The sequence below is a fragment of the Lycium barbarum genome, chromosome 2 (genome assembly GCF_019175385.1).
Source record: "Lycium barbarum isolate Lr01 chromosome 2, ASM1917538v2, whole genome shotgun sequence".
In the NCBI taxonomy this organism is placed as follows: Eukaryota; Viridiplantae; Streptophyta; class Magnoliopsida; order Solanales; family Solanaceae; genus Lycium; species Lycium barbarum.
The window spans coordinates 6,704,478-6,725,119 of NC_083338.1; the positions used below are offsets into that span (position 1 = coordinate 6,704,478).

The 20,642-nt window shown below is 35.9% G+C and overlaps 1 protein-coding gene across 2 annotated transcripts; it reads left to right on the forward strand.

Annotated features, from left to right (window-relative positions):
* Window positions 1-1,097: 1,097 nt before the first annotated feature.
* On the forward strand, window positions 1,098-20,171 carry LOC132626007 (callose synthase 3-like). Of its 2 annotated transcripts, none has more exons than XM_060340708.1 (36): window positions 1,098-1,252; window positions 3,696-3,920; window positions 4,435-4,535; window positions 4,969-5,865; window positions 5,959-6,035; window positions 6,122-6,215; window positions 7,286-7,405; window positions 7,500-7,617; window positions 8,248-8,582; window positions 8,671-8,723; window positions 8,818-8,878; window positions 9,527-9,608; window positions 9,692-9,741; window positions 9,849-9,935; window positions 10,543-10,680; window positions 10,812-10,906; window positions 11,013-11,097; window positions 11,427-11,587; window positions 11,684-11,807; window positions 11,952-12,052; window positions 12,145-12,274; window positions 12,351-12,502; window positions 14,395-14,504; window positions 14,646-14,801; window positions 14,989-15,057; window positions 15,147-15,333; window positions 15,409-15,562; window positions 15,825-15,944; window positions 16,017-16,135; window positions 16,246-16,329; window positions 16,512-16,624; window positions 16,735-16,964; window positions 17,250-18,047; window positions 18,126-18,176; window positions 18,508-18,693; window positions 19,725-20,171. In XM_060340708.1, the coding sequence occupies exons 2-36, from the start codon at window positions 3,737-3,739 to the stop codon at window positions 19,971-19,973; spliced, it is 5,871 nt and encodes a 1,956-aa protein (XP_060196691.1). In that variant the 5' UTR covers window positions 1,098-1,252; window positions 3,696-3,736; the 3' UTR covers window positions 19,974-20,171. The 2 variants fall into 2 exon arrangements, with proteins under 2 accessions (XP_060196691.1, XP_060196692.1); XM_060340709.1 differs by lacking the exon at window positions 1,098-1,252 and adding an exon at window positions 3,531-3,602.
* The last annotated feature ends 471 nt before the right edge of the window (window positions 20,172-20,642 follow it).

Below are 20,642 nucleotides of genomic sequence, written 5' to 3' on the forward strand. Positions count from 1 at the left end.
TAGGAAACGCTTTTTAAATAGGACCCCACGCAAGCAACATGAATCTGGACATAGTTGAACTCCAATATGAGACAACATACCGATGAGAACCTTAAAAAAAAAAAAAAAAAGAGTAACTCATATTTCACCTTGGGCATATAATGGCACATTAGTAATATAACCACCGAACAAGGGCCTTTCCAAAAACATAGTAACCTCGATACTTGACAGAGTGACCCCCACTAATCCCATGTCCTACCTTTTTTAACACTAAACTCCAAATTTTGACTTACTTTTCCGTTGCCTCCCCACACTCTACCCTCACCACCCCACTAATGCCCCCTCCTTTTTTTTTTTTTTTCCACATTAACACTCTGTTTGGATGGTTTTCATATATTGTCTCATAATGCATGGTATTACATTTTATTGTGTCGCGCTGTATCGTTTTGATGAGTATAATGTTTGGGTAAGTGGTATTATTTTTTGTCATTACATAATGTTACATATCAATAATTTAAAGAATAAACCTAAAAAAAATAGGATACATGATAGAACTACTATAAAAAGTTATGATAAAGGATAAAACAAAATTATTAGATAATAAGTAAAAAAAAATGAGAAAAAGTTGGGCAAAATGAGACTTTTTGTCGTCACATAACGATAAACAAACAAGGTAAGACATGATAACACTAAATCGACTGTTATGCAAAATGAGACTCTTCGTCGTCACATAACGATAAACAAACAAGGTAAGACGCGATAACCTAAATCGGCTATTACACAAAATGAGACTTTTCGCCAGTACATAACGATAAACAGTCAAGGTAAGACGCGATAACACTAAATCGACCGTTACACAAAATGAGACTTTTCGTTATTATATAACAATAAACAAATAAAGTAACACGTGATAACACTAAATCGGTCATTATACAAAATGAAAAATATCGTCGTTATAACTTCAGATCCATAGATTTAAAAATTTAAGTAACAGTTTAACAACCATCCAAACAAGTTGTAAGCTCCAACTTTTGATTTACTTTACCGTTACCCCACACCCCCACACCCCGCACCCTACCCCACCACCCCACCAAATTCCCTCTCATCACCATTTCTGCTTTCTTTCTTGCTAAGTTGCTTAATGTTGCAGCCTCCCCAAAAAAAAGAATTAAACCACTCTCTCTCTCTCTCTCTACTACTACTACTACTACTACTACTAGGGTTTGTTTGGTTCTTGCTAGTTCTCTTCATTTTCTTGAACTAACAATCAATGGTAAATGTAGCTATCTTTCTTGAATCTTTATGCAAAAATTTCACCTTTTTTTTTTTGCCATGTTGGTGTGTTTGTTTTTTGTTCATTTTGCTGGTGTTATTTTCATTATTTATTTAAAATCTTGATCACCATTTTTGAGCTAACAAACAATGGTAAATGTAGCTATTACTTGAATCTTTGTGCAAAATTTCACCTTGTTTTTTTTTGGTACATTTTGTTGGTTTGCTGGTAAAAATGTAATTTTTTTTTATTTATTTACAATCTTGATGACCATATCAATGGTAAATGTAGCTATTTTGCTTAAATCCTTATGCAAAAATTTCACCTTTTTTTGCTATGTGGGTGTGTTTGTTTCTTGTTCATTTTGCTGCTGTTATTTTCATTTATTTATTTATTTATTTAAAATCTTGATCACCATTTTTGAGCTAACAAACAAGGGTAAATGCAGCTCTTTTTTCTTTGCTTAAATTATTTATGTTTTTTGTTTCTTTGCTGAACTCTAGATGCCCATCTTGCTCTATTTTTTATTTTTTTATTTTAATCTTTATGCAAAATTTCACCTTTTTTGTTATGTGGGTGTGTTTGTTTTTGTACATTTTGTTGGTTTTATGCTAATGTGCTGGTAAAAATGTAATCTTTTTTCATTTATTCAAAATCTTGAACCAACAAGCAATTGTTTTGTTTATTTTTGTTTGCTGAACTCTTAGATGTCCATCTTGCTCTCTCTATGTACTAAGTTGTCTTTTTTTTTAAATTTTTTTTTATAAATCTTTATGCAAATTTTCACCTTTTTTGTTTATTAACATCTTGATAACCATTTTTGAGCTAACAAACAAGGGTAAATGCAGCTCTTTTTTCTTGCTTAACTTTGCTTAAATCCTTTTTTTTATGATTTTAACACATTAACTGAACTCTAAGATGCCCCTTCTTGCTATCTCTATGTACTGTTTTCTTTTTCTGTATTTTTGCAAAATTTTACCTTTTTGGCTATGTGTTTTTTTTTTTTTTTTGTACATTTTGTTGGTTTTATGCTAATAAGTTAGTAAATTTGTAATCTTGATCACCATCTCTTGAAAATGCACAGCTCATTTGCCTGCTTAACTTTGCTGAAATCTTTTTTTCTTTGTTTATTTGCTGAACTCTAGATGCCCATCTTGCATGCACTGTTTTCTTTTTTCTAGAATCTTTATGCAAAATTTTACCTTTTTTGTATGTGAGGGTGTTTGTTTTTTGTACATTTTGTGCCAATGTGCTGGTATAGATATGATTTTTTTTTTTTAAATTAAAAATTTTGATCTCCTTTTCTTGAACAAATAAACAATGGTGCATGCAGTTCTTTTGCTTGCTAAGTTTGCTAAATCCTTTTGTTTTTTGTTTCTTTGCTATATGTGTTGTTCTCTTTTTTTGTATATGGATGTGTTTGTTTTAGCTAATGTGCTGGTAAAAATGTAATCTTTTTTATTTAAAAAATCTTGATTACCATTTTTGAACTAACAAACAAGGGTAAATGCAGCTCTGTTGCTTGCTAAATCCTTTTGTTCTTTGTTTCTTTGCTGCTATGTTACTCGGACTCTTCAAAAATGGACACGGGTGCGTGTCGGATCCTCCAAAAATAGAGCATTTTTGAAGGATCCGACACGGGTGCGACATCATTTTTGGAGAGTCCGAGCAACATAGCTTTGCTGAACACTAGATTCCCATCTTGCTATCTGTATTTCTTTTTCTTTTTTTTTTGGCAAAATTTCTCCTTTTTTTTTTTGGTATGTGAGTGTGTTTGTTTTTTGTACATTTTATTGGTGTTGTGATAAAGTCCTGCTAAAGTTGTAAGCTTTGTTGTTTATTCAAAATCTTGATCACCATTTTTGAGCTAACAAGCAATGGTAAATGTAGCTCTATTGCTATTTTACCTTTTTTTTGCTATGTGGGTGTGTTTGTTTCTTGTTCATATTGCTGGTGTTATCTTTTTTATTTATTTAAAATCTTGATCACCATTTTTGAGGTAACAATCAATTGTGAATGCAGCTTTTTTTTGGCCTGCTTAACTTTGCTAAATCTCTTTTTTTGTTTCTTTGCTGAACTAGATGCCCATCTTGCTCTCTATATGCGTTGTTCTCTTTTTTTCTTGATTTTTTATGCTAATTTTCACTTTTTTTTTTTGTATGTGGGTGTGTTTGTTTTTTTAGGTACATTTTGTTGGTTTTATGCTAATGGCTGGTAAAAAATATGATCTCTTTTATTTATTAAAATCTTGATCACCATCTATTGAACTAACAAGCAATGGTAAATGCAGCTATTTAGCGTGATGTTAATCTGTAAGATGCGTCCTGTTGCAATAAAGAGTTTTTCTTTTGTATGTATAAGTTGCCTGTTATTGTTCCTTTTATAGGCTTTTAATCTTATTGAATTGCTGCTAATGTGATTGCACAATGTAATTTGTATTCAGACTTATTAAGTGAAGATATAAAGGTGTGAAAGCTAATTATAATGGCGTCGAGAGGGGGACCGGAGCCGTCGCTGCAGCGGCGGATAACACGGACACAGACGATGGGGAACATTGGCGAGTCGATGATTGACAGTGAAGTGGTGCCATCGTCTCTAGCAGAGATTGCTCCTATTCTTCGTGTTGCAAATGAAGTTGAGCCCAGTAACCCGCGTGTTGCATATCTATGTGAGTTTCTGAGCCCATCTCTGTAGTTATTTGTTGTGGAACCTTTACTTGTAATCTAGAAAGTCTTGGGAGCTGTTTGGCCATGAGAATTGTTCACTTTTTTCTGGAATAATTTTTCACTTTATTTCAAAATCGGCGTTTGGTTATAAAATTTCCAACTCCATCTTCATAAACTTCAAATAAAGTGCTCTCTTCTCTCCTTTGCAAAAAGTATAACCAAACACAACTCCATCTTCAACTCCAACTTCATAAACTCCAAAAGTGAAAAATATTTGAAATCTATGGTCAAACACCTGCTCAGTCATTTTGGTAACGTGATAACTGGGAGAGAATCAGGTAGCAGCTGTAGTGCTCTCTTCATTTCTCATTATAAGTGTGATAGGATGGTGGGTAGAGAAGTGGTTAAGTACAGTAGGTTTATTGTTTGTAAATTTTGATGCTTTCTAGCTCTCTATTCTTTTGATGCTTTCTAGTTCTCTATTCTAACACTCAGACATCAATACTCTGTTTATAGGTCGGTTTTATGCTTTTGAGAAAGCTCATCGGCTAGATCCCACCTCAAGTGGACGTGGTGTTCGGCAATTTAAAACGTCCCTCCTGCAGCGGCTTGAAAGGGTATGGCAAATCATTCATTTTTCTCTCCCTAAAAATATATCGGCACACGTAAAGGATAGTTGTCCTAAGACAATATTTTCTATTCAACCTGTTTCTCCGATGAAGTTTTATCTCCTTTGCGCTATCCGTTTGTTCCATGTCCTTGAAGTTCTGATGAGTTAACAGTATAGTCCTGTAGAAAGTATGTTAGATGATACTTAGGTATCCAACTAAAAAGGTCATGTGCCCGTCATGAATGAGTTTTCAGGGCAATCACCATTCTTTCCATGTCCAATATTTTCTTATCTATTGCTTTTCGTTCTTTCTTTTCCCAGTGCTATTTGTTGCTATCAGCTTTGGGAATTGTGGTCATTAATCAAATTTGATTGAAGACCTCAGATATGTTTGTGCCCAGCTATAATTCGTGTAAGAGTGTAACAAATTTATTTTTCAGGAAAATGATCCAACCTTGATTGGAAGGGTTAAAAAAAGTGATGCACGTGAAATGCAGAGCTTTTACCAGCATTACTACAAAAAGTACATTCAAGCTTTGCAAAATGCTGCCGAGAAAGCAGATCGTGCACAACTTACCAAGGCATACCAAACTGCAAATGTACTCTTTGAGGTTTTGAAAGCAGTTAATCAGACTCAATCAGTAGAAGTTGATCGTGAGATTTTGGAAACTCATGATAAAGTTGCTGAGAAAACACAGATCTTAGTCCCTTATAATATTCTTCCTCTGGATCCTGATAGTGTAAATCAGGCAATTATGAGATTTCCTGAGATTCAGGCTGCTGTTTACGCTCTCCGAAATACCAGAGGTCTTCCATGGCCCAAAGATTACAAGAAGAAGAAAGATGAAGATATTCTTGATTGGCTTCAAGCTATGTTTGGGTTTCAGAAAGATAGTGTTGCAAATCAAAGGGAGCATCTCATTTTGCTACTTGCAAATGTACACATACGGCAGTATCCAAAACCTGACCAACAACCCAAGTTGGATGAGCGTGCTTTGAATGAAGTCATGAAGAAGCTTTTCAAAAACTACAAGAAATGGTGCAAGTACTTGGACAGGAAAAGCAGTTTATGGTTGCCGACCATACAACAGGAAGTACAGCAGCGTAAATTATTATATATGGGGTTGTACCTTCTCATATGGGGGGAAGCTGCAAATTTAAGGTTCATGCCAGAATGCCTATGCTATATTTACCATCACATGGCATTTGAACTCTATGGCATGCTAGCTGGCAATGTTAGTCCCATGACAGGTGAAAATGTTAAGCCAGCCTATGGAGGGGACGAGGAGGCTTTCTTGGGAAAAGTTGTCACTCCTATTTATGAAGTGATTGCACGGGTATTGCAAAAATAAATCACTTTTGGCATTTTTAGCTTTCTTTAGAACTTGTAGGAATTTTTTTTTTTTGACATCCTTTTCTGTCATTTTCAGGAAGCTGAAAGAAGCAGAAGAGGAAAAGCAAAGCATTCCCAGTGGAGGAACTATGATGATTTAAATGAATACTTTTGGTAGTCAACCTTCCCGTTCTGTTCCTTTTTTCTGGTTCAGTTATCCATTATTTTGTGTATTTCTGACTTTATGTGTAACACTGTAGGTCAGTGGACTGCTTCAGATTAGGTTGGCCCATGCGCGCTGATGCTGATTTCTTTTGCCTCCCTGCAGAAGAACAGCGAGCTGAGAGAAATGGGGTAAAGCTTTTAGCTGCAGAAGCCATCTTAATAGCACACATTATTTTCTGGAAATTGATTATCTATTGTCTTTGAGTTTCTTGATTTAAATTAAGTTTTAAAGGGGAGGATAAAAGTTGCATCTGCTGTTTCAGGTTCCTCTAGTTTGAAACGACTAAATAGTGCTATAAGAGGGATTATATTGCTACTCAACATAAATAAGATTCTGACTTGTTAGTACGTAGACTTCTTTTCTTAGAAAAATAGGGCATTGCACTGACAATATGAGGGTCCCTTTCTCCATCCACTGCATAGATTAAAACGTAAAACGTGCTATGTAGAGGACCTAGGTTTTTGGTGTAATAGGCAATAGTACTGACAGTATGGAGGAACATATCTTTTCTGTTTTCTGTCTATGCAGCTCAGAACCTTTTCTTTTAATACACGTAATTGAACTTCAACGTGCAATAAGAGGACCTTTTATTGGTTCAATATGCATAGTTCTGATAGTTGAACCTTTTCTTTTAATGCACGTAATTGAACTTCAACGTGCAATAAGAGGACCTTTTATTAGTTCAATATGCATAGTTCTGGTAGTTGAAGACATTTTTGAGTTTGTGTTTTTTGTCTTAATGAAGCTGTGAGTTTTTCCTTCCCATTTGCACCATTTGTCTGTGGTTATTGTTTATAGTTTATACAACTCACCATATAACAAAGGTTTTGTTTTTAATCATTTAGAGTTGGGGTGTGGTCTAAAAATTGTGAGCTTTGTTAAAGGCACTTTGCTGTCAGTGACTCTGATATGTGAGCTCATGGTTTACTGTTTGTAATCGTGGCGATGCATGTGAATTTAACTGTTTTTCCGGTGTTTGGCCATTTTTTTTTTTAAGTATTCATGCTTCCATTCCTTTTGAAATCGTAGTTTTCTTTATTTTATGATGTTACAGAACTAATGTCCTCGCGCTCTCTCCCATTAGCTTATGTGATTAATGCACCAGAATATCTGCTGTTTTTTGGAAAGTTCAGTGAAACTTTATCCTGGACGACATGAACTCATGAACTAATTAGATCAAGTTTATTGTGATATTTAGGAGAACAAGCCTTCTAGTGATCGCTGGCTGGGGAAAGTTAATTTTGTTGAGATACGCTCATATTTGCACATCTTTAGGAGCTTTGACAGAATGTGGAGCTTCTTCATATTGTGCTTACAGGTATTTCCTTCTTTTTGAAACCATGTTTGGATCATCCTTTATCTTTTTGTAATTGACTATGTAATTTAGACAAGGAAGTGTTGATTGTTTGTAGGCAATGATAATTATTGCTTGGAATGGTTCGGGAGAACTGAGCATGGTTTTCACTTCAGGTGTTTTCAAGAAAGTATTGAGTGTGTTTATAACAGCTGCAGTTTTGAAGCTTGGGCAAGGTTTGTAATAACTAATTTCTCTTCTCTGCAGCATAGAAAGCTGTATTATTGTATGTATGAAGCTCTTTCATAATTTGCTACCCACTGTCCCATCTTGCTGCACTATTATTTTTCTATCATGGTTGTTGCAATATTCATGGATTATAGGGTTGGAAGTTCTCAATAAGTGATTGGATAATACATGAAATTGGAAGTTGTCAGTAAGTGATGGGATATACATGAAGGATTGTTTTTCTTTTCTTTTTTCTTTTAAGGTAAATGTTTTATGTGTGCATTTTGATAGAGCTAAAATACTACTCCCTCCGTCCCAATTTATGTGAAGATGTTTGTCTCGGCACGGAGTTAAAAGGTATCCAGTAAATTAGTCTGTGAATAAGCTGGCCGGGCAAAACTGTCACTAAAAAGAAATTATTTAGCATTTGATGCTCTGGAGTATTAGAATATATGTCCTTTAGTCCAGGGAAAGCGGTATAACCGAAACAGATACAGTTTGATTGCACACAGGCAGTCACGAATGACAAAAGTATGCTGAAGAAGTTACTTTTTTTTTAAGTGGACCTCACTGCAGTGCTCTTATTTTTGTGTTGCCACACTATTCTGACACAATAACTTACATTAAAATTGTTGCAGCCACTCTTGATGTGCTGCTTAATTGGAAGGCTAGGCGAAGCATGCCATTCTATGTTAAACTACGATATATATTGAAGGTCATATCTGCAGCTGCTTGGGTGATCGTTTTACCTGTTACATATGCTTATACGTGGGAAAATCCTCCTCCATTTGCCCAAGCCATTAGAAATTGGTTTGGCAGCAACTCAGATTCTCCTTCACTGTTTATACTGGCTGTGGTAATCTACTTGTCACCCAATATGCTTGCTGCTCTGCTCTTTCTTTTCCCCTTCGTTCGTCGATTCCTAGAGAGATCACACTACAAAATTGTGATGCTGATGATGTGGTGGTCACAGGTATATGTTATCTGACTCGTTTGTGCATTTGTAAGAGCACTTATTCGTCTGTTTAGAAATCTGATACAATTTTTGTTATCAATGGCAGCCTCGTCTGTATGTTGGTAGAGGAATGCATGAGAGCACCTTTTCATTGTTCAAGTATGACACCACTAAGTCGAAGCTTTTAAACTTTCAGATTGATGGTTCTACTTTATATCTGAATCATCTGATCACTTTTTATTCGAAATTTCAGATACACTATGTTCTGGGTACTTTTGATCGCGACAAAACTAGCATTCAGTTTTTACATAGAGGTAATGCTTCTTCTGTTGTCAACTTTTACCTTTTAGTCTAGCAAAGCAAGCGATATAATCTTGAAGCATTTTGTTTTATTTATTGATTTCTGTTTAGATGTATTCGATTCTTGGAAGGACAATGTCACTTTCAAATTAGAAGATTGAGTTGTAATATGGATCAGCTTCTTACGTGCTAGCCAATAGCTGTTATTGTCTTATTTTAGAGACATTTTTGTCCTACTTAAGTGTTTTATAAATTGGTATTTGACTTTCTTCTGCTAAGTATGAATGTATGATGCTTTTTTGCTGTCAAGTCCCATTGGTTGAGGAAATGGGTTGTGGTCTCCTTATATGGTTTTAGGATTCACTAGAATAAGCATTTCTCCTGAAAATGATTTGTGCTCATAGATTGGCTTTCTTGCAAATAATGGAAATGTTGTGCTGTAATACTTACAATACAAAAATAATGTTTGACCAGATTTCTGGTTTATTAAAATAAGCATTTAACAAGAAATTGCTGATGAAGGAGAGGAGTAGTAGATGCTAAAAGGCAAAAATGCACCCAGTTCCTCACGTTTATTTCCTTATTTACAAATCAATATAATCTGTTCATAAAAGTTGCCTGCTTTACGAGTTATACTGACAATGAAAAGTTGTTTGCTGCAGATAAAGCCTTTAGTGGAACCAACAAGAAAGATTATGAGTGTCCACATTACCACTTACCAGTGGCATGAATTTTTCCCCCATGGTAATGAACTTGACTTGAACTTTGAGATATTTGATATTATGCTCCTCTCCTCGTGATCCTAATGTGGCTATTTTGATTTGCAGCAAGCAGCAACATTGGTGTTGTTATCGCTCTTTGGGCTCCAGTTATCCTTGTAAGATTCTCCTCCTGCGTTTGGATAATCTTTAACAGAGGCATGGTGTAATACTTGTAGTTTGTTCCAATTTAGCTAAAACACTGCTCGGATTTACTTTATTGTAGGTTTATTTCATGGATGCTCAGATATGGTATGCCATATTCTCTACAATATTCGGTGGTATTTATGGAGCATTCCGTAAGCTTGGAGAGGTTAGTGGTTAACTGCTTCACTTCTGTGGTCTTTTTGTCTCTTAATCTTGGATTTTCTTGTGGGTAGATAATCTTGGATTCTAATTGAAAAATGAACATAATATAGATTGCTCATTTTTTAAGTATAAGCTGTTTCTGCAAATTCTAACAAAATAAGATGAGAAGCTAATAGATTTAGATTTGCTTTTGTCATTAATAAACAGGAGATGTGACCATTCTTGTTTTGGGTTGGCTTTCTAGCAACCTGATTGACTATAGTGCCAGTAACAAAATCTCATATTAAAATGCTGAACATGTAACCAACTTATGTTCGTTTCTTTTTAAGCTATGCAAGGAATCATATGCTTGGTTTTAATTTATGTGCAGTAGCTTAGAATCTTTTCAGTTTTCGTTCTTATTTGCCATGGCATAGTAAAGTTTAGAGGCTAATCCAATTGCTGTTGCTAGTTGTTTCTGGACAAATTGTGATTTGAACCTCACCAGCAGCTATTTGCAGACTTGTACTTTGATGTTTAATGTTTTAACTTAGAATTACATATGGATTGATTGCTCTGAGGAAATATTATACGTTTATTTGTTGGCCTCTAATGTCTTGTCTTGCTTTCAGATTCGAACGTTAGGAATGTTGAGGTCCAGGTTTTCGTCTTTGCCTGGTGCTTTTAATGCTTGTTTGATACCAGAGGAGAAGAGTGAGCAACCTAAAAAGAAAGGACTAAAAGCAACATTCTCTCGAAAATTCGCCAGGGTTAGGCTTCTTTTCCCTTGTCATTGGTCTCTAATATCTAATATATAAACTTATTTAAGCATATAAATAACGAAAAGGAAGTGATCAGGAAGTTTAACTTGTGAGTTTTGTGTAATGTCATCATATATTAGGAGCCATCCAACAAGGAAAAGGAAGCTGCAAGGTTTGCTCAATTATGGAATAAAATAATCACAAGTTTTAGGGAGGAAGATCTTATTAGCAATCGGTAAGTTCTAAATGTCACACACATCATTTTGGCCTTTCCGTCATCATTATTTGTCAATTGAAATTATGCATTTACTTACTACTGTTATGCTTGCATTCATTTTCAGTGAGATGGACCTTTTGCTTGTTCCTTACTGGGCTGATCGTGAGTTGGATCTCGTGCAGTGGCCACCATTTTTGCTTGCTAGCAAGGTTTTCTTCTCTCTCTCTCTCTCTCTCTCTCTCTCTCTCTCTCTTTTTAGGGGTAGTTTTTTGTCTCATACTTGCTGCATCTCAATAAAAGATTTTTACTTTTTAAATTTGGCACTAAAAGGGAAACTTATTTCGCAGTGTTGGTAAATGATTGTGCATTCGGTTTGATTAGACCGGATTTATTTGGTCTTCTTTTTAGTATTGATGTATTGTGGGGTTTAGTATAGTTGTGTATTCCGAACGATTATTCCTGCCTTCATCCAAAACTCAGTAGCTGATAGCATATTTGTTTCACTTGATTTTCTGACTCATTCGAATTGTATGAATAGATTCCAATAGCAGTGGATATGGCTAAGGATAGCAACGGAAAGGACCGTGAGCTAAAAAAGAGGATTGAGGCTGATCCATATATGTCATCTGCTGTTTGTGAGTGCTATGCTTCGTTTCGCAATGTGATAAAAGTTTTGGTTTCAGGTCGTCGTGAGAAGGAGTAAGTTTCTACAAGAATATAGTGATTAATGCTGCTATTCCTTTGCTCTGAAAGCTTTGCGCACGTTGTAACTTCTCAATATGTGTTTTTATTTAGGGTTATAGAGTCTATCTTTTCAGAAGTTGACAAGCATATTGAGGCTGGTGACTTAATTAGTGAATTCAGGATGAGTGCTCTTCCCCGTCTCTATGAGCTGTTTGTTAAGCTCATCAAGTACTTGGTAGGTTTTCAAAGTCCGTTCTTGTTGAATTCTTTTCATTGTCACTTTTATGGATATTTCTACACATCCAATTTTTCTTGCTGATAGATTGGGAATATTGAACTGAAACTGAACTTTTAAAAAAAAAAAAAAAAAAAATTACAGCTAGAAAATAGGCAGGAGGACAGGGATCAAGTTGTACTTCTATTCCAAGATATGCTAGAAGTTGTTACGCGAGATATTATGATGGAAGATCACGTATCAAGGTTTTTCTCTGGCCTATAATCGCTAATCATACAGGTTATTCATGAATTTGGTGAATAAATTCTGTTTGGACATTTTCTTTTCAACCAAACAGCTTGGTAGATTCCATACATGGAGTCCCAGGATATGAAGGAGTGGTCCCTCTCGATCAGCAATATCAGTTATTTGCTTCTGCTGGAGCTATCAAATTCCCCCCTGCTGAATCAGAAGCTTGGACAGAGAAGGTAGGTCAAGTCAGGGGAAATATATTTGCAGTTAAGTGTTCATTTTCCTTTTTTGACCGTTGTTATTTTTCGACAGATCAAAAGGTTGTATTTGCTGCTTACAGTAAAGGAGTCTGCAATGGATGTACCATCCAACTTAGAAGCTAGGAGGCGAATATCCTTCTTTTCCAATTCTTTGTTCATGGACATGCCCTCAGCACCAAAAGTCCGCAATATGCTTTCTTTCTCGTAAGTCCTCGTGACTTGTTTTTTGATGGTCTTTATCTTTTCCCGTTATCAATAGGTGCACGCCAATGATATCGTGTTTTCATGTTTATTTTCACAATTACTTTTGGTAAGTGATTGTTGCTGAAGATGGAGGTTGATTATAGGTAGTTTTGACAATGTCGTTATCTCCAATTGTGTGTTCCAATGTTGGGCCTCATATTATTGTGTCCACACTCCAATTAGAAGGCCCGGGCGTGTGAAGAGGTGCTAAGTTGGCCCACATTGGTTAAGGGAGGGGTCGCTTGTCTCCTTATGAGCTATTTTGGGCAATCCACACTTAATGAGCTAGCTTTTGAGGTGAGTTAGGCCCAACATTCATTTCTTAACATCGCGGTTCTAGTGTATATTAAGTCAACGAGGCAGGAACTCATTATTAGGGAAAACGGGCAGAGCAAATGAGGTTTCGTGGTGTGCCTATAGTGGACGGATCGTCTTTATATTTACATAGTGGGGGTTTTAAGGGGGAAAGTGCTTGTCCCAAAAGCAGAAAATCTTAGAGAATGTTGAAATAGAAATTACGGAAAGTAAGGAAATGGGTAGTGAGTTATAATGTAAAAGCACTTTATCTTAATTCATTGGGTTGACATGCTGAGCCACTCGCATACCGCCATTGAAAAATTCTAAAAACTTTGAAAAATGTAGCATTTGGAGAGTGAGGGTTGAGAATTATTTGTTGTAAAGGAAATGCAAACATTTAGACATGTTCATTTGGGCTGAGGGGGATATGTTGTTTCTACTTATATGGTCTTAGGCAATTCTCACCTCATGAGCTAGCTTTCCAAGCTCTAGAGCCTGTTTGGATGGGCTTATGCCTATAAGCTGTTTGCAGCTTATAAGTTAAAAAAAATAAGTTGGGGTAGTCTAACTTATTTTTTTTGGCTTATAAGCTGTTTTCAGCTTATAAACTGCTTTAGATAAGCTGAGTCAAATGGGCCCAATTATTTTTTTGAGCTTATTTTAAGCACAAAATGACTTTAAGTTGGCCAGCCAAACACTCAAAAAAGCTGAAAACAGCTTATAAGTAACTTATAAGCAACTTTTAAGCCAATCCAAACGGGCTCCTAGTTGGCAAGCTTGGTGGAGGAGTGTTAAGTATCCCACATTGGTGGAGGGATGAGTTGTTTTCTCTCCTTATTATTGTTTTGGACAGTCCTCACATCATGAGCTAGCCTTTGGAGTTTGAGTTAGGCCCAAGGTCCATTCTCTTAACAATTAGTGTCATCCATCTTCATAGAGATCAATGAAGGAATGTTCATTTAAAGCCTAAAGCTTCGCACAACATGAACTAGAGGATTATACACTACTATCCACCACTAAACGTCTTAACAAATGCAGCAATCTCAGAATGATATTGTGAATAAACAACAAACTACAGTATAAAGCGGGGAGAATAAGCAATTGTTGGACAATTCTAATAGGTTATGAAGATATAATTAAGTAAATAAAAGTGTGCTCTCTAACGGTTTAATAAACTATTAGATGAAGATGGTGCCTCAATTTTAAAGTAGTACCAAAGCAGGCAGAGATCTTGGTTTCAAGTTCATCACCACTCATTATCAAAAGGATTTTCACCTGTTCCCATGAAAAAGAATCAGGTCCTAACATGTGATGTGCAAATCACTATCAACATGAGGGGCCGTGTTGAAGACATAATTAAGTAAAAGTGTGTTTTCTCTAATATATCAAGCTTATACTAGGATGTTCACACAATTTCAACAGCTTCAACCATAAGTGAGTTGGTTTATCTTATTCATATTAACTTAAGTCATGGAATGCAGAATATAGTTTATTTTTGGAGATTTTATATTATCACAAGAGGTTGATGACTTGTTTCTTGATCTTTCTTACTTTAGTGTCTTGAGCCCATACTACACGGAGGAGGTGCTTTTCTCATCAGATGATTTGGATAAACAAAATGAAGATGGTGTTTCCATTCTGTTCTATTTGCAGAAAATTTATCCAGGTTTGGTTGCTAACCTTGATTTATCAAGATGCTCGTCACAAAATCTACTGCTAGTAATTTTTCCCTGTGTCTGTTAAATATATAAATGTAATCTTCTGGTTCCTTCTCCTTTTTCACTAAACTGATAATGGTGGCGTACAGATGAATGGAACAATTTTCTTGAGCGTGTGGATTGCACCACTGAAGACGACCTTAGGTTTAAATGGTCTACTGAGTTAGACGAAAACCGGGCTACTGAGTTAGAAGAAAACCTCCGTCATTGGGCTTCATATAGAGGACAAACTTTAACAAGGACTGGTATGGAGTCGATATTTGTCTGGTGCATACGAGGATAAAGAAGACTATGTTCTTGCATTTTATTACACTGATATTTTCTAGTTCATCCCCTTCCTCTTTGAAATCCTTTCCTCACTCCACCTAAAGCAATTCATAGTAAGACTCCTTTACAATTTGTTGACACATTGATGCATTGTCTGATTTCTAGTGAGAGGGATGATGTATTACCGCAGAGCTCTAGAGCTTCAAGCTTTCCTTGATATGGCCCAGGATGATGGTAATTGGCTACTATCAAAGAATCCTTGAGTTACCTTCTAACATCGTATTCACCTGAATTGAGAAGTCGTTTACTTTTTTTGATAACAGATTTGATGGAGGGGTATAAGGCTATCGAATTAAATGAGGATCAGATGAAGGGAGAGAGGTCTCTGTGGGCACAATGTCAAGCAGTTGCTGATATGAAATTCACATATGTTGTTTCATGCCAGCTATATGGTATTCACAAGCGATCTGGTGATCCACGTGCACAAGATATTCTTCGGCTTATGACAACGTATGTGTCAACTCTTTTAGATAGTCCATCTGATAAGGCAATGTGCTAACAACCTCTATATATTTTCGTTAACAGGTACCCATCTATGCGTGTTGCTTATATTGATGAGATTGAAGCACCAAGCAAAGACAAGTCCAAGAAAATTAATCCAAAGGTCTACTATTCCACTCTGGTCAAAGCTGCCCTGCCAAATTCACATTCTACTGAGCCTGGTCAAAACTTGGATCAGGTAAGAAGGAAGTGTGAAATAATATGTCATGATTATTACATATATTTCTTTTAGTAGGAAAAGAGTCAAGATATCATTCCCTATGAATGGAGCAACATGGTCACTGAGGAGTCATATAGCTTAACCCAAAAGCCAGTTTTTGAAATGCCATTTACAAAGCAATTTAGACATTCTTGTGAAGTTGCACTAGCCAGAACGGTATTTTTTTTTCTATAATTATTGGCAATACCTTCTAAATTTTAATTCTGTTTTCTGCTTTTAGGTTATCTACCGCATAAAACTTCCAGGTCCTGCTATCTTGGGTGAGGGAAAGCCTGAAAACCAGAATCATGCTATTATATTCACTCGCGGAGAAGGGCTGCAGACTATAGATATGAATCAGGTATGTCATTATAACAATACGAGATGTTGATTTCAATCTCTCCAATTCATTACATTAAATATCTGTTTCTAGGATAACTATATGGAGGAAGCCTTAAAAGTGAGGAATTTGCTCCAAGAATTTCTTAAGAAACATGATGGTGTGAGGTTCCCTACGATACTGGGGCTGAGGGAGCACATATTTACTGGAAGGTAACAATTGTTATAATAGTATTTCGTGCGTCCTGAATCTTTTTCAGTATTAGTAGTATATTAAATTGTTTTATTGGAACATTACTTATCTCTTGTTTGGTCTGATGCAGTGTTTCTTCTCTCGCTTGGTTTATGTCAAATCAAGAGACAAGTTTTGTGACAATAGGTCAGAGACTGTTGGCAAACCCTCTGAAGTAAGAACTTTAAATTTCCAGTGCTCATCCTTATTTCTGTTTCTAATTTAGCAAGGTTTTTAACAAATATTCTATAAAAGAGAACTTTGTTTCTATTTGTCCAAGTCAAAGTCCGATCTCCGATATGAATGTTGGCTCTTTCCCGACTCATATTTAACAACTTCCACTTTATATTTCTGCAGGGTTCGATTCCATTATGGCCACCCTGATATTTTTGACAGACTTTTCCACCTTACAAGGGGTGGGGTTAGTAAAGCTTCTAAGATTATCAACTTAAGTGAGGATATATTTGCTGGTAGGTCCACAAACTGTGTGAAATTTGAACGTCTTTACCTTAATGGTTGTCTTTTTCCTACTTATGAAATTCGACTTGAGAGCCTAATTTCTTCATTATGGTTCTTGTAGGATTTAATTCTACACTTCGTGAAGGCAATGTTACTCACCATGAATACATTCAAGTTGGTAAAGGGAGGGATGTGGGACTTAATCAGATATCTCTATTTGAGGCCAAAATTGCCAATGGCAATGGAGAACAGACCCTGAGTCGAGATTTATACAGGCTTGGACATCGTTTTGATTATTTCAGAATGTTATCATGTTATTTCACTACCATTGGATTCTATTTCAGTACCTTGGTATGTTAGCTCAACCTTCACTGTTTATTGATTGGTTTTTCCAAGGGATGATTACATTTTTGGACCACTCTAAAGAATAATCCTGCAAATGTATATATCTTGTATATCAAGTATATATATACACATAATATACATAAATATACATTTAATATAGATATCATATACATAGTCAGTGTATAGATTTTGTATATTTTGGCTAGTGCCTGTAATTAATTTTTGCATACGGGCCAAAAATGAAAAAAATGCCCTTTTTTTAAAAATAAGTTTTCCTGCTTGGCCCTGCAGATTACAGTCCTCACCGTGTATGTGTTCCTCTATGGACGCCTTTACCTTGTCCTCAGTGGACTTGAGGAAGGGCTCAGTAATGAACCAGCTATCCGGGACAACAAACCTCTTCAAGTGGCCCTTGCTTCGCAGTCTTTTGTGCAAATTGGGTTTTTGATGGCCCTCCCTATGATGATGGAGATTGGTTTGGAAAAGGGATTCCGCACAGCACTCAGTGAATTCATACTGATGCAACTGCAGTTGGCACCAGTATTCTTCACGTTTTCACTTGGAACAAAAACCCATTATTATGGAAGAACATTGCTTCACGGAGGTGCAAAATACAGGCCTACTGGTCGTGGTTTCGTGGTGTTTCATGCCAAGTTTGCTGATAATTATCGGTTCTACTCTCGTAGCCACTTTGTCAAGGGCCTCGAGTTGATGATATTATTACTTGTGTATCAAATTTTTGGACAAGAATATAGAGGAGCTATTGCATATATCTTGATCACTGTGTCGATGTGGTTCATGGTGGGAACCTGGCTCTTTGCTCCCTTCCTCTTCAACCCCTCTGGTTTTGAATGGCAAAAGATAGTTGATGATTGGACTGATTGGAATAAATGGATAAGTAACAGAGGAGGTATTGGTGTTCCACCAGAGAAAAGTTGGGAATCATGGTGGGAGGAGGAACAAGAGCATCTTAGGCATTCCGGAATACGTGGTATTGTTGCTGAAATTCTGTTGTCTTTGCGCTTCTTTATCTATCAGTATGGGCTCGTCTATCACTTGAAGATCACAATAAAAAATCAGAGTTTCCTGGTATGCCTTGGATCAACCCTTCTTTTGCTCTAAAATAGACGTCAGTTCACTATTCTAATATTTCTGCATGAATTACAGGTTTATGGTGCATCATGGTTGGTAATATTTCTGGTACTATTTGTCATGAAGGTAAGACCAAATTCTTCATATGATACAAAAATAATGAGCATTTTTCTCTGCTTGTGACATCCGATGGTTCATTGTATATCCAAAAGGAAATGGAAGGATCTCTATATATCTGAAAACTGTTTTCGAACTTGAGATACTTTCAACTTTTTTACCTGAAAAATATGGAATGCTTCGAAATAAAATAGGATGGGCTCATCTGACTTCTCTTTGTTGTTGCTTTGATAACAATGACCAACACAAAGTGTTAATAACCACCCCTTTAAATTAACATACCCTGACAAGTATTATTATGCTTTTATCTTTTTCTGATTTATTTTTCTATATTTTTCAGACAATATCTGTTGGTCGGCGAAAATTCAGTGCAAATCTGCAACTCGTGTTCCGTCTTATAAAGGGATTGATATTCTTAACATTTATTGCAACACTGGTGATTCTGATGACACTTCTCCATATGACTCCTAAAGACATGCTGGTGTGTGTTCTCGCTTTCTTGCCAACTGGCTGGGGCATGCTTCTGGTTAGTCATCATCCTTTTTTATGTTTTTCTTATCCAGATTTAAACATTAACATCTCATATCGGTGATCCAATAAAATTTTCCATACTCGGCGGCTTTTTATGTCATAGCACTAACAAGTGTTCTTTTGGTGCTATTTATTCTACTCGGAATTGTTGATCCATTAATAACTGAGCAGAGCATAGAAAAGGATACAAATATGACGCGTGATTTTCTTGCAATGAAGAAAATTTAGGCCCCACCTTGCTTGGGTTTGAGGCGTACTCGTTGTATAAGGAAATTTTAGGGTCTATTTGGTACTCCTCTTTGTTGGCTGCATTTAAATGTTGTTCGTCGATAGGAATTAGTCAATATTAACGCCTGCACAAACTAAGCTATCTGTACTAGTATAGAGATAAGTAAAATTCCCATTTACATGGAGTGCAAGGGAAATAATACGCAGTTATACTTTAAGAAATATAGTTAATGCTGTTGCAAACCAAACATATTACTCATTAAACAATCGGAAGCAAACATACCCTTTGAAAAGCTTTAAGTAGACTGTTTCGCCATAGATAATAATAATTCAGTATTTGCAGATAGTGAAAAACTTGTTTGAGTATTTCAAGTACTATATATAATGGCATGTACTCACAATTCTTTTAACTTTTTCTAAGTAAAATTCATGGCATGTACTTGCAATTCTTTTAACTTTTTCCCAAGTAAAATTCATGTTTAAACACAACGTTAACTTCCAAGTACTCTTTTCAACTTCAACTATAATTCTTTTCTTTTTGTGAACTTCAACCAAAGATGTGTAAACACAGCAGAGTTATGGTGATCAAAATCTAAAAATTCCGATAAAAGGAGAATAGGATAACACTTGATATACATTAGAAGGTTCACATTTGGTTGTTGTTTTAAAATACAACATTTATATTGGTACGACTATTGAAGAACCTGAGATGGCATTACAGCCTTTGTGCATGAAGGAAACCTGTTTGCAGTTTAGGCTGTTAGTAATTTCCTTCTGCTTGCATCTTCTTATTTTCAGATTGCTCAAGCATTGAAGCCTGCTGTTCGGAGATTTGGATTCTGGGGATCAGTTCGGACTCTAGCTCGTGGCTACGAGATTGTGATGGGATTGCTTCTATTCACTCCAGTTGCTTTTCTGGCATGGTTTCCATTTGTGTCTGAGTTCCAAACTCGTATGCTGTTCAACCAAGCGTTCAGTAGAGGTCTTCAGATTTCTCGTATTCTTGGTGGACAACGAAAAGATCGATCATCTAGAAACAAGGACTAGAATTGCTGGCATGAACAGAGCTACATTATTAACATTCATCCTTCGATGTTTTGTCATTGTTCATTCCTATTGTAAGCTGCTGCTTTTGTAATTATGTAGTGGTAATGGCAGTATTTTTGGGCAATACCATATTCCATTTTTGTAAAAGCCATTGAGAAATTTCTTAATGAAATCTCTTTTGCATTGATGAGGGGAAAAGATGCTCAATTTATAGCTGACTTGCATGCATTGAAAACAGAAGCGTCATGAACAAACAGATTTTAGACAGTTACTTGAGGCGACTTTCCTCCACAGTGATTTTGTTATTAGGACTCTTAAAAAACAATGTCATCAAAGTTGATCATTTGAAACTTTTGCCTCTGATGTAATTGTATGTACCAAAGATACTATAACAAAAATTAGTTAAGTAAAATTGGCTTAGGTTTTGGTTTTGTTTTTAACTGACTTATTACAGGGAGGAGTGCGCAAATAGCTGAATTTGGGGGCCCTATTTAAGTTACTCTCTCCATGCCATAATAAGTGTCACTTTAGCTAAAAACACGTATATTAAGAAACTAATAATGAAATGTGAAGTTTATCAAATTGCCTCTATATAATAAAGACAAATTACTTTTTCTTTTTTATTAGAGCATGCACAAGTAGTAATTCTTTTGACATTGATAATCCAAC